Raw genomic sequence first — 13,923 nt, forward strand, 5'->3', positions numbered from 1 at the left:
TTGCTTCCTGATTAATGATTGCAAATACTCTTGCCTCTTTATCCAGCATTTGAATTGGTGCTTGTATCATGTTTGTGTGGTTTCATGTAATACACTTGTCACCCCACTTGTCACCCCATATTCGTATCTTTGAGCCATCTCCAACCCTCCACATCAGCCCTTCTTGAAGTAGAGGCTTAGCATTCCATATGCTCCTACACGCATACGAAGGTCGTCTACCTAATGTGGAATCCAGGAAACTGCCCCCCAGATCTCCAGCCCTGCTTAGCGAGAAGTGACATATTAAAGCAATCCAAGTCTCTGTATCCTAAACCCCCTAGGTGTTGAGTGTTTGCTCCTCCCTAAACACTCCATGCCATCCATGCTATCTTATGATCGTTTTCCTTATAACCCCACCAAAACCGACTCATCATAGTGTTGATTTCACAGCTTAAGGTTTTTGGTAGCCGAAAGACACTCATAGTAAAAGTATGGATGGCTTCAATTACTACTTTGAGAAGAATCTCCTTGCCTGTATGCGACAATAACTTTTCCTTCCATCCATTTAATTGATTCCATATCCAGCCTTTGATGCTATTAAACGTTGAAACCTTAGATCGTCCAATGAGAGCGGGGAGCCCTAAGTATTTCTCGTATTGTTGAGTGGAACTTACTCCCGTCCCATTTAAAATGAGAGCTCGGTCCTCCTCCCGCGTGTTTCGGCTGAAAAATAGCGATGTCTTGTCACGGTTTATTTTCTACCCCGAAGCTGCCTCATAGAAGGCTAAAAGTGCTTGAATATTCCCCCACTCCCGGAGATTGGCTCGGCAAAAAAGGAGACTATCATCGGCAAAAAGGAGGTGGTTGATCCAAGTGCCCCCCCGGGTGATGGGAATACCGGTTATCCTTCCCTCTCTCGCAGCTTGGTGCATCATGGAACTCATTGCCTCTGCACAAAGGATGAAAAAATAAAGTGAGAGAGGGTCTCCTTGTCGAATGCCTCGTGTAGGAACAATGTGTCTGTGGGGTTGACCATTTATAAGAATGGAATATGTAACCGACCGGACACATGCCATGAGGAGTTGGATCCACCAATTAGCGAACCCTAATTTACGCAGCATAGCCTCCAAAAAATCCAATTCTAACCGATCGTGGGCCTTACTCATATCAAGTTTTAGGGCCATGAATCCTTCCTTACCCTTTAACCGTGTATCCATCGTATGTAGGGTTTCAAACGCCACCAGTATATTATCCGTAATTAACCAACCCGAAATAAATGCCCTTTGTTCCGGGGAGATAATGTGAAGCAAAACATGCTTTAACTGGTTTGCTAACACTTTGGAGATGAGCTTGTAGATCACATTTTCACAAGTTAATTGGCCTATTATCCGTCACTCGAGTGGGAGAGGTGACCTTAGTAATGAGACTTATGTTCATTGCATTTATTGCCGCATCAAATGGGCCCCCGTTTAGGAAATGGAGGATTGATCGTACCACCTCCTTACCTACTTTTCCCCATGATTTCTAGTAGAAGACTGCAGAATACCCATCCGGGCCAGGAGATTTCATGGGGTGCATCTGTGATAGGGCCAAACATATTTCCTCCTCCATGAAAGGCAGTAGTAGCCTGGAATTCATCTCCTCGTTTACCCGGCTTTCTATGTTTTCCAGACAGTGATCGATCCCTACAGGCCCTTGTGAGGTGAAATCGATGGTGGCCTGGCCATCCCCAATTCTCATCAGGGGTGGCCGTAGAGACGACTCCGGGTGTGGTTGCGAACTTTTTCAAAAAAAAATAAAAATAAAAATAAATAAATATATATATATATATTGTTTTTTCATTTTTTTTTATATAATTTGATTTTTTTTTAAAAAAAAAAAATAATAATAATTATAATGTAAGGTTTTTTAGTAATTTTGATTGGATTCCAATTAAAGTGTATCAGTTGTTACCAAATTAAAAATTAGGAATAATCATTCCATTCCACTCTCTTTTATTTATGGGAATAACTATTCATTTTTCCAATGAAATACCTATTCCGCAAACCAAATAAGGCATAAGTGTCGTCGACCAAGGATTGTCTATTGAATTTAACGATTTATCTCCAATAGTGTCGTTGGCTTCATTCCTTTAATGAGCAAGTCTCTTCAAGCTTGTGATTGACTTTCCTTAGATCACTAGCAACAACTTCTCTAAATCTTATTATATTTCCTAGATATAAGGAAAACTCTTAAAAATTCATTTGAATCAGATTTCCTTGTTGTTCTCTAAACTAAGGAAACCAAAAGTTATACCCTAAATTTAGGGAAACAAAAATAGTTCCCTTAACATTATTTTAATATAAAAAACTTTATATTTCCTCTCTTATTCATCTATCATTTATTTGAAACAATATTTAACTGATTTCTCTTTCTTATCTATTTCTCCTAGCATTTAATTTAAATTATATTTAAATGGTATAGAGAAAAGATAAGAGAAGCTATTGTACACTGTATTTAAATAAGGAAGCAAAAAAATGATTTAATTCCTTAAATTGAATAAAAGTTTAAGGAAAAATGCTACTAGTACTCTTAGAATGATGGTCACTAACAACTATCTTCCTTTTTCATAGTTCATTGTCTCGATTATTTGCCTTCCATAGTTCACTAACAGCTATATTCCTTTCTTTGGGCCCTTGGGCTAAGCCCATTAGGCCTTATTATAATCCAGTCATTCCATATTATAATCCTCATTCTTCCTTATATCGTTACTAGTGTGTGTAAAAGTACATTATTTTTTACTCTTAGAAAACCATGCGAAACGATTGAAGCAAATTTGATAGATAATAGCATAAGGCATGTTTGGGTAACAATTGTATTTTTTATTATTAAAACAAAACTTTAATAATAATTGTATTTTTTGTTTTTAAAACAAAACTTTAATAACAATTGTATTTTTTACTACTTACTCTACTTATACATATTATTCCTAATAAAACTAATAGGAAGCTAGAAAAGTATTATTTACGTATATTAATGATTTAAACAATACAAACAAAAAGAAAATTAAAAAAAAAATTAAAAAAATTGGAATTAACTAGATTCTGAATTGGAAGAGGTCGGGATCTATCTGCTTCGGAAGTCTACGCTGAGAAGGGAACTTGGGAAGCAAGCTGGCAATGTACTTTGCCGCTTCTAAATAAGCTCTGTATATACTCATCTTCTTTCTCTGTTCATCCCCTGCTTCGCCGGACGCTTTAGAATTGTCATCTTCTAAGCTCACTGCATGCATGGAGTTGGCCAACGGTAAGACGTGAACGTTGCAATTGTTTCCCTTCCTGTTCCTGAGTAGCTCCTTAAGTGCGCTCTTCCTAAAACTCCAGCTTCCTGTTCCAAAATTGTAGCGGTACAAAGGAAGGAACCGTTGCCCATAAATAGCCAAAAATTCCAGAGCAGCTAAAATATACTCAAACTCGTCCTCGGACATGTAGTAGGGAAAGCTGATCCTTGTCCATCCGGGTTTTGTTCCAACATAGCCCTATCAAAAGGTAAAGAAAATCTTGCTCAAAATGATCATAATTTTCATAGTTTCAAGGCAGGAAATAGAGAGTAATAGTATATATATTTACGTACCCTTGCAACAGCATCTCTGAAGGCAAGTAAATAGGTTTCATCGACATTGAGCAGGACGTGACCATAGGGTCCAGCACAGGCGCACCCACCTCGAGCCTGGATGCCAAACAGGTCATTCAAGAGTGATGCAACAAATGGTCCATGAAGAGGCTTGTCTCTCTTGTTCCCAGTCTCTCTGCTATTATCTTTGAGGCGAGCCAAGGAGGAATTCGAAGTACTGTAAATGAGGAAAGACATGATAGCTTGTCGCTTGGTGCTTGTATTTCCTAAAATCCAAATGTTCTGATTTGGGAGAAGCCTCTGGAGTGCTCTCTGTATGTAGGCTTGCTCCTGTTTTTCAATCACTTGGTAACCGATGTATTCCTTCACCCAGAAGGCCAATGCTGCTCTAATTGTCTGGATTATTTGAGGAGTCCCACCATTTTCCCTTTCTTCAATTTCCTCTTTATATACTGTGTGCTGCAATTGACAATATATATAGCAGCTAGATTAATTAACATGTGATACAGAGTTACTCATTGGCTCATGACATTTCCTCAGAATTTTCTGCTTGGATTCATTTTTTGCTCTTCTAAACCAGACTTTTCAAGAGATAACCTATTCTAATAGATTCATATCCATCACGGCTTCAAAATGTGTAATTATGTCAAAAAAATAAGCGAATATACATGTAAGCACATCCTCATTTCCATACATAAGTCACAATTTTTCAGTTTGGAGTTGATTTTATCCTACTCAATCATTGATCCAAAAAATGAGAATTGGGTCAACAGAATTATCCAAATATATAAGAGGCTCAAGGCTCAATTACCTTTTCATTTAAGCCATTGACATAATTAACGGTTCCACCTGCACAACTTGACGGTGGAAGTGATTTTAGCAGATAGAGGGCATTGCTCATCAGCAGAAGGCCGGGCGATCCGGGGCCACCAAGAAACTTATGTGGGCTAAGGAAGATGGCATCATAGCCATCCATCTCCCCGGGCCTCATGTCAATCTCCACGTAAGGACCGCTATATAAACACATTAAGAAATTACTGTATGGCCAAGAATGTTACGGCACAATATTATTGTCTGTTTTTAGTTTTTTCGAACTAGACTTTTCAAGAGATCATCTATACTAGTACTATTCTTACATCAGACGTTTAACTGCGTAGTTCTAATAGGTTCATGACCATTATATTTTTAAAACATGTTGTGACGTCAAAAATGATACGAATATACATATAATCACGTACATCCTCATTCCCATACACAGTACACAAGCGATGTGGTACGTACCTTGCTGCAAAATCAAAGCATGCAAAACCTCCATATTGGTGAAAAACTGTAGCAATTGCTCGTGTATCCGTATAAATTCCAGTGACGTTGCTACAAGCCGAAAAGGAACCCAAAATAGGGCGGTCCGGATGTTTATATTTATATGATTCAACGAGTAGCCGTAGAGCCTCTGTGTCTATCAAACCATTGCCATCCACACGAATCTCTACTAATTCAACCAAGCTATTCCGCCATGAAAGAAGGTTTGAGTGGTGCTCGTAAGGCCCAACAAAAACCAGCCACCTTTCTTCCTTGCTCAGCCATTTTATTGCCCTCTCCCTCAAAATTGGTGTCACGGCCACGCCCATTATTTCTTGAAGCTTTTTAATAGCTCCGGTCGACCCCGAGCCGCAGAACAGGATCACTTCATCTTCTCCACCTCCCAAGCATTTCTTCACGTACTTGGATGCTTCATGCACCAATTTTGTGTTCCGGTGCCCCACGTAACTGTCACTAGTGTGAGTGTTCCCTGTATATATATATATATATGCACAGGATTTTACAGAAAATTTTAATGGGTGAATTTGAAAAATAAATAAAAACTTGAAAAATAAATATACGAAATTGATACTTTTTAAAGTTTAAGCATATGATTACAAAAGTGATGAAAGATGAAGGGTGGTAAATGAAGTTTTCACCAAAAAAAAATTTGATTAGTCAATCAAGAATATTGTAAAGGACTTGATTAATAGATTACCATAAAAGGGAAGAACATTGTCGATGATCATATTTTCGATATATCGAAGAGGGCGACCGGAGGCGGTGTGATCGGCATAGGTGAGCCTTCTTTTCCCGAGAGGAGTATCGATTTCTGCGTCGCCACCAATGATTTGAGAGCGCAGCCAATATATTTTTTGCTCAGCGGAGTAGTTCCATGGCACACCCATTTCCGGTGTCCCTGAGGATTCATTTCTAGTGCTCTTGGGACTTGCTGATTTGCTGTGATTTTGGTTCTGCTTTTGAGCACTAACAGCCTCTCTCGTCATGATCAGTTGCTCCAAATCCAACATGGGTTGCTGCAATTCCATGTTCTAATTAAGAAGGTAAAGAAGAGAGAAAATAAGAGAGAAAAGATGAGGTTGAAGAAGAGAAGTCAAGAAGAGATGAATGGGTGGTATTTAAAAAAGAAAGTGAAAATTTTACTTAACACCCCTAATCTTTCATCACTTTTGTAATCATACTCTTAAACTTTAAAAAATATCAATTTAGTGTATCTAACTTTCAATTTTTTTCAATTCCAGCCCTCCGTTAGGATTTTCCGTTAAATCCTAACGGAGATGTGTCAAAATTCTCAAATTGCTCCTCTTTTTTAGGAAAAAAAAAAAAAAAAACAATTGCAAAGATTTAGGCGTTAGTCAAGATTTAACGAAATTTGCAAAAATAACTTCGCTGGAATTTTTGAAAAAAAATATATTATTTCTTCTTTTTTTTTTAAAAAAAAAAAAAAAAAAAAAAGGAGGGATATTTTAAAAAAAATTACGAGATTTAACGAAAATTCTTAACGAGTTGTTGAAATTGAAAAATAAAATAAAATTGAGAGATAAGTATACTAAATTAAGGATATGATTATAAAAGTAATGAAATATTAGAGGTAGTAAGTGAAATTTTTCTAAAAAGAAAAGAAAATGATTTCATGGTTTATAATAAGGGGGTACGTACGTGGTATGAATTCAAAGGCACGAGTGCTTTAATTAAAACAAAAATAATATAAAAATAAAAGCCAAGTTCATGATCAACAGGAGTTGGCGTTTACTTTCATTTTTCTGATAACATTTATACACCAAAACAATAAATTAATTAAGCATCATATCTAAGCAATCTAGCAAATTAATTAGCAAGTTGACTATCAATGTACGTGGACGGTTTGTGTTGAGGCCTGCCTAATAGTCAAATGTTACCGGATGAAATAGTTGACTCTATCTGTAATCCGGTCAAAGAAATACAATACAATTAGAATAGCTAAGAAATTAAAAGAAGATCGAGGAAGATCGATAAAGATGAATTAAGAAGAAGATTAAAAGTAGAAGAGGAAGATGATTTATCAAATGTTAAGTCTCTTTCAGGCTTTAGTCTTCTATAACATGTATATTTTAGGCATGCATTTTCATTTTTTGCTTGCAGTAAAAAGAGAAAAAGAAAATGAGGAAGGAAGATTTGAGAGGTCATTCTATATAATTTTATTTTTTCGGGTTCTAGACCGGCCATCGTATGGAATTTTTTTATTTTTCTTGAAACTTTTGGTGGCTAGCTCATGATCTTTTTGGTTTGTGCTTAAAAATTCCATAAAAAATTTTATTTCATGAGTTATGTTGTGAGAGATATTTTCTATATAATTATTTTGGAGACCGAATCACCATATAAAAGTCGGTCACATTAGGGTTATAGTTCAGTGTCTTAGTCTATTTAAGCATACCTTTCGATTGTAATAGCGAGATTATGATGAAAGAAGAAAAAAATTAGTGTTTAGCCTATTTAAGCCGTGTCAACTTGTCAAGGATCTTTACTTTTAATTCCCTGATATCTGAGTTTCTCCTAGCTAGTTTTTAAGAATGTTAATTTAATTAGACTCAAATTATGTTGTTGGAGGAATGTTTGATCGACATTATGGAGTATTTTAAAGAAGGTTGCCCAAGCCACTAACTAAGTTGGCATGCACCAATTGAGCACTTATTGGGTCACAACCACTAGAAGTGATGGGCTTAAATCATGGATATCCATCATCTACAACTTTTGAGGGCTCTCCATTCGTAAATGCAGAAGCTGCATCTAACTAACAGTTGTGCAGGGTTCTGGCTCCAATAGATGCGGCGACTTAGACCTTTGATTTGTGAAGTGACTGCGTCGTGTTCCACATCAGCGGCAGTCTCTGCGGCTACTTGGAGTCCAAAGAAAGGGGTGGTGCAACCATCCTCGAGGGGTAAGGAGGTGGTCGCAACACCCCTTAACAAGGGTGGAGCCAAGTTTTAAACTTTGAGGAGGCCAAATTGAGAAAAAAAAAAAAAAATTGGGGTGGGGGGGGGGGGGGGGGGGGAACCGTAGGCTATGTTTATGAGTTTGAACGGAATCAAGAATAAGACATTTAAGTGTGGGGCACAAAATTTAAAAAAACAAAAACAAAAATTTGGTGTAAAAATTTAGTTTTGGAGGGACATTTCATAGAAACCCATGAGTTTTAGGAGCAATTTTAAGATTTTGGGGGACATTAGTGTCCCCTCCCCCAAAGCAACACAGTTCCCCCCCTGAGTAAGACGTCTGGTCTAGCTAATGAATTGTCAGCCTTTGGTTCGTGAGAGGTGGTGGCTTAGCTGTTCGGCAACGACAAAAATGGCGAGAGAGAACGGGAGAATAGAGGTTCCATGTATTAATCTTTCTGAATTTTGACGGGTTTTAAAATTTTGAAAATATGAAAGCTCAACCGTTAGATGTAAAGAGCTGTCAAGATTTAACAATTTGAGAATGTCAAATTTCAAAGGAATTCAAGGAGATCGGAATCCTGAATAAATAACGATTAATTCTATCGGTGATTTTACACATTTGGGAGACAAAAAGAGAAATAAAAGTCTTAAATATAACATTACTCTTTTACATATGGACCAAACCAACCACTTTTTTGGTGAGGACAAGTCGGCCTTGGCCTGACAACGTACATCTACCGGTGAAAAGGCACCGCTTATATGCTATATGCCACTTATGAATAGCGTGTTTGAAATCCTTACGCTAATGTGAACTTATAAGACCCTTTTTCTAGCTATGAGATGTTTTTGGTGTCATTTTCTAGTTTGCACATCACTTTTGCAAATTCATCATTGACTATGTGAAATACATATGTGGTCTCATAGATTCAATGGTGGATTTGCACATCTTTTATAAGAATATGAATAAAAAATATGCAAGAGAATAAAAACCAAACATTTATCTAAAAGCAATCTCTAGCTACAGTATATTAAGATGGCAAGTCTTGAACTCTATCTGCTTTGTAACTAATTAACTCATATGGTTATTATTCTCACTAAATGGTTACAATTCCAAGTCTCCCTTTTACAAGCTCTTTCGAGTTCCAAGATGCAGGAAGATAAACGAAGAAAGGAATAGCAGACATGTGAAAATAGTGCAGAAAAAACAATCTATACTCGAACATATAACCTAACAGTCCCATATCTCTATAGAGGAAAAATGAAAAACGAAAAAAAAAAAAAAAAAAGAAAAATATATGAAAAAAACAAAAAACAAAGAACAAATGAAAAGAAAAATGACATGTAACAAAGTGAAGGAAACAACTCCTCTAAATAAATAAGTTGCCATGAAGCAGCGAACGATCCTTGGTTTCCTGCAACCTTCCCCGTAGAATAAACAGACAAATATGCATCACTTCAAGTCCTGCCTAACATGGATCTTTGAAGACCCTCCTATCACACATTGGCTTTCTCTTCAGCCCTACCCTTTGCTTCTGTTTTCTTTTCTTCAGACGTGCCATAATTGTGTGTCTCTGTAGTATCTACTTCAGCTTCAATTGCCTTGTGTGCTTTCGCCTCCTCTTTACCACTGCCAACATCCAGTGCTTCTGTTTTCTTTTCCTCGGACGTCGTTTCTACGGCTTCAACTGCCTTGTGTCTTTCAGTCTTGGTATGATCCTCGGCAACAACATCTGGGACTTCTGTTTTATTTTCAGCTGCTGCAGTACTTTCAGTCGTTTTCTCCGGTTCGGCCTTTTCAGGAGCATATACAACTTCTGAGAGTTGAACTGGAGTTTCAGACTTTTGAGCATCAACAACTTCTGAGACAGGAGTACTCTGTTGAACTGGAGTTTCAGGCTTTTGAGCATCAACAACTTCAGGGACAGGGGTCTGTTCAACCGGAATTACAGTTTTTTCAACCTCTAAAACCGTTGTTTCAGATTCATATGTAGGTTTTACATTCACCGGGGGTTCTTCTTTTAGTGTCTCCACTGCAGGGTTCCCATCTCCTGTTGAGTCTTTCCCTTCTGCATTCTGCCAAGAAAAGAAACATTACGAGAGAAAATGTCATCAACAATCTGATATGGACATCTTGAAATATTGAGAATTCTTCAAGTGCACAAATCAACATTCACAAAACATAATCTAAATCGGACATAAATTTCTTTCAAATTGAGTTGAAAGATCGTATGATTTTTTTAATAATACAATTAAAAAAGAGTGTGTTGTTCATATGGTAAAAAAAACACGTAACAATTTTATAGACCGAGTTGAAAGAAATTTCAATCAATTTAAATCATATGGCCTAAAAACAACTATTAATTGTACCAAATGTTATGAAATAAGATGTCATCAACAATCTGTTTTGATATATTAGTATGGAAAATTATTCTAGTGCAAGAATCAACAGAGAAAAAAGCAGAAACCAAATCATCAATATTTGGCTAATCCCATATTAAGCAACCAAAAATATTAGTTAAACAAGCGGATTTTAAGATTATTTCCATTCTGATTAATGAACAAGCAATACTGATACATCAATGCTGAGAGTGATAGGTGCACAAAGACAAAATTATATACATTAAGATCGAGCTTAAGGAGAGAAAACAGAGGATGATGAAGATGTAAAGTTCAATGGTTATGACCAACCGTTTGACAAATCTGACCAAAGAGGTCCCATTGATCAAATCAATTGGCTCGTGTAACCACATACTCCCAACAAACCAGTAGAAATAGTCTTATAATTTTGTGGGACGTTCACCTAAACCATCAAATCAGGGCATTAATTATGTGCCTACCAACCGGGCAAGTCCTCGTGTTTTTTTTGTTTATCAACAGTCATTTGCAACGCACCCAAAGACTAGATTTTTTATCCTTAGAATAATGATTCGTTAGAGCATGATCTCCAGGAATGTTATGCTTTTAATTCATTGCTCTAATTAAATATAAACAATAATTATCTCAAAATACGATTTAGCGCAGTCCACTGATCATCAACTATATATCTTGGAGTTGTGATTGGTGCACAAGTCTCCCTCCATATATTGTGTTGTGCAAGTGTTGTACAATTGTGTTTTACAAAAATATCTTTTCCTTATATCCGAGTAAAATGGCACACAAAGCCCTCCTCGCTGTCTCTCAGGGGGACACGAAGACACAGACAAAACGTTAAAAACGCAAACATATCTCATGGTCTGCCTTTCACAGAGGATACTAAAAGGATATGAACTAAAACAGGGAATCCAAAGCAGCTGGTGGGCCAGGGCCTCGACACTATTTAACACGTGTTTTTGTCGTGACATGGAAGATGCGATGCGATCGATTCTCCTCCGCAAAAGATTCTAGCCAATGCAACTAAACGTATCACGTCAAGACAAGCAATAACAAACGACCGGTAATTTAGACTGCTAATTATAAAAGAAAAAGAAAAAATTATTTATCCAATTAAATTTTAATCTCAATCTGCCAGAAAGTCACCTGTGGTCCAAAATTTTGATATATTTTATAGATAATTTTTAATTATCTTTAGATTATGTAATTAAAATTTTATTATTATTATCAAGACTTATTTTATTATTCTAAAATGTGATAAAGTTAAGTTACTAAAAGATGGGCTGGCAAACATGATTAATATTGATATGAAAAAAAACTTTACTCTTCTAATTTAAAAATAATGGAAGAAAATTTCTATGATAAAATATTCTATAAATTTCAAATAAAGCATCTTAATCTAATGAAAATTATAAATATGAAGACAATGAATAGGTTGATGAATTTGATAAATGCTGATATAAACAATCATAACCATTTAATTTATTTTTTTTAAAAAAAAAAAAAATTGATAGAATATATTACAAATTCTATAAACATCTTAATCCAAAGAAATGGGTCACCTTTACCTTTTCTTTTCTTTTCTTTTTTTTCTAATTTACTTCGGAGAGAAGCTCCAAAGTTTTCCACCTTCGGAATATGATAATGATTAATTAGCTACGATATTTTATATATATGTATATCTGGAATCTTTTAAAAATCAATTAAATTCTGTTTGGGATCAAAGAAAAACATATAGCTTCGACTTCCGGAAAAGCCTTTAAAAAAAAAAAAGCACGAGGAAAAAACAATTTCGAAACTATTTTCATTTTCTTAGCAACCAAACGGCACGAGAAAGATGAAATTCAATGAAATAATCGACCAGATAAAACTATGTACACTGCTAAGTTCCTATACAACAACGATTTGACTATTTGAGTTTCTTAAAAACAAAATACCCACAGATTAGAGAAACACAAAGCAGATAGGATTGCAGACGATCAAACGCAAAAATCGAAACACTTCAATTTGCAGTTTGATGCGTTCAATCAAAATATTTAAAATATATATATATCCACACATAACAAATAGTAATATATCAAAATTTCGAAAAACTAAGAATTCTTACATGGAGAAAATAAGAAGAAAAAAGAAATGATTACCTCCTTGAATAAGATGCTGAGGGAACGGCGCTTGCTGTCTTGGTCGTCAACCTTGTCATCGTCAACAATCTCCTTGACCTTATCGCCCTCTACCTCCTTCTCCTTGGCATCAATCTTCTCATCACCCTCGGTAACACCAACAACGACAACAACAGGCGTCTCGACAACAACAGGCGGCTCGGGAGCGGCCGAGGGCTTCTGGTCCTTAGCCGGCTCGGGAGCCGGGGCCTCCTTCAAGACCTTGGGCTTGGTCGCACACCCTCCCATATTCGCTGGTTTTAGTTTCTCTCTCTAAAAGAGCTTTTCGTAAGGCCAAGAGAGAGCGCTTTTTATAGGCACAGAATTCGGCGGTTGTGTTCGAGTCCCGACATTCTTCTGCCGCGAACGAAAACAAACTTAACCATACTAAAATAGTAAATATGTTTTTTTTTTTTTTTTTTTTTTTTTCATTTTGTTTAAAACACATAAAAGAGAAGTTTGAGGGTCACAGCCAGGCTGTGGGTTTGGGGTGTCTCGTGTCTGTGACTGTTGGCATTTCTTATTATAGAAAAAAAAAATTAAAGTTCCATGCAATTTTAAATTAATTCATATGTTTTTAATTTCAGCCATTAGGCCTTTAAATTTTTTTTCCGTCTTTATGTCTATTTGCTGTCGAATTAATTAATAGTATGTTATGTTAAATCAATTAATGAAAAAACTGCATTTATAATTTTTTATTTTTCATAACTTTTGCAATTAAAAGTGTCAATTTAAGGTTTTAATTTTTCAATTTTTTTTTTTAATTTCAACCCTAAGTTGGAATTTTTCATAAAATTCTATCAAAATTTTCAAAATACCACTGTATTTTTTTTATAAAAAAAAATATAATTCATGAATGGGTATTTTTATAAATTCTATTAAATTCTGACTAATACCTAAATTCTTGCAATTTTTTTCTTTTATTCTAAAAAAATTAGGAATATTTTAAAAATTCTGACAATATTTAACGAAAAATTCTAACATATGGTTGAAATTCAAACAAATTAAAATATTGATACTCTAAATTAATACTTTTTAAAATTTGAGTATTTAATTATAAAAGTAATGAAAGATTAAGAATTATAAATGAAATTTTTTTCCAATTAATCAATGCAACGTAAATCTCGTTAATACGTATAGTTGGCGCATGACATATTAACTGAGAGTTATATGACATTAATTGATTGAATTGATATAATATATTATTAATTAATTTGACAATAATTTGAGGAAATGTCCTATTTTAAAATCATAAAAAAAAAAAAAAAAATCCTAAAAACCTAATTGCTGAAATTAAAAATTTAAGAATTATAATTTGGAGAGAGAGAGGTGAGGGGGGTTTGGGGTCGACGGAATGAGGAGAAAATGGACGGTTGGAGCGAGGGAGTTTGGTGGGGTCGGGCGTGGTTTGTATTGACAGCAAGGCAATTGGAATTGGGGGGTGTGGGACCCTGTGACTTGTGAAATGAGTTGGATGTCTTTTTCTGCAAGTGGGTCCCTGTCAGCCAGGTTGGCCTAAGGAGACCTGGGCCATGTGTAATGAGGCTGTGGGGCCCGTTTTAATGGAA

General features: G+C 35.7%; 2 protein-coding genes across 2 annotated transcripts; both read right to left on the reverse strand.

Moving 5' to 3' along the window:
• Positions 1-3,032: 3,032 nt before the first annotated feature.
• LOC133857401 (uncharacterized) lies at positions 3,033-5,983 on the reverse strand. The gene is made up of 5 exons (XM_062292662.1): positions 5,609-5,983; positions 4,873-5,380; positions 4,403-4,604; positions 3,592-4,050; positions 3,033-3,496 (listed from the first exon to the last, which is right to left on the reverse strand). Exons 1-5 carry the CDS (start codon positions 5,937-5,939, stop codon positions 3,056-3,058), a joined length of 1,941 nt encoding a protein of 646 aa, XP_062148646.1. The 5' UTR covers positions 5,940-5,983; the 3' UTR covers positions 3,033-3,055.
• A 2,901-nt stretch (positions 5,984-8,884) lies between these two features.
• On the reverse strand, positions 8,885-12,714 carry LOC133857402 (uncharacterized). The gene is made up of 2 exons (XM_062292663.1): positions 12,338-12,714; positions 8,885-9,899 (listed from the first exon to the last, which is right to left on the reverse strand). The coding sequence occupies exons 1-2, from the start codon at positions 12,602-12,604 to the stop codon at positions 9,321-9,323; spliced, it is 846 nt and encodes a 281-aa protein (XP_062148647.1). The 5' UTR covers positions 12,605-12,714; the 3' UTR covers positions 8,885-9,320.
• Between the last annotated feature and the right edge of the window lie 1,209 nt (positions 12,715-13,923).

This window comes from Alnus glutinosa, chromosome 14, assembly GCF_958979055.1.
Source record: "Alnus glutinosa chromosome 14, dhAlnGlut1.1, whole genome shotgun sequence".
In the NCBI taxonomy this organism is placed as follows: Eukaryota; Viridiplantae; Streptophyta; class Magnoliopsida; order Fagales; family Betulaceae; genus Alnus; species Alnus glutinosa.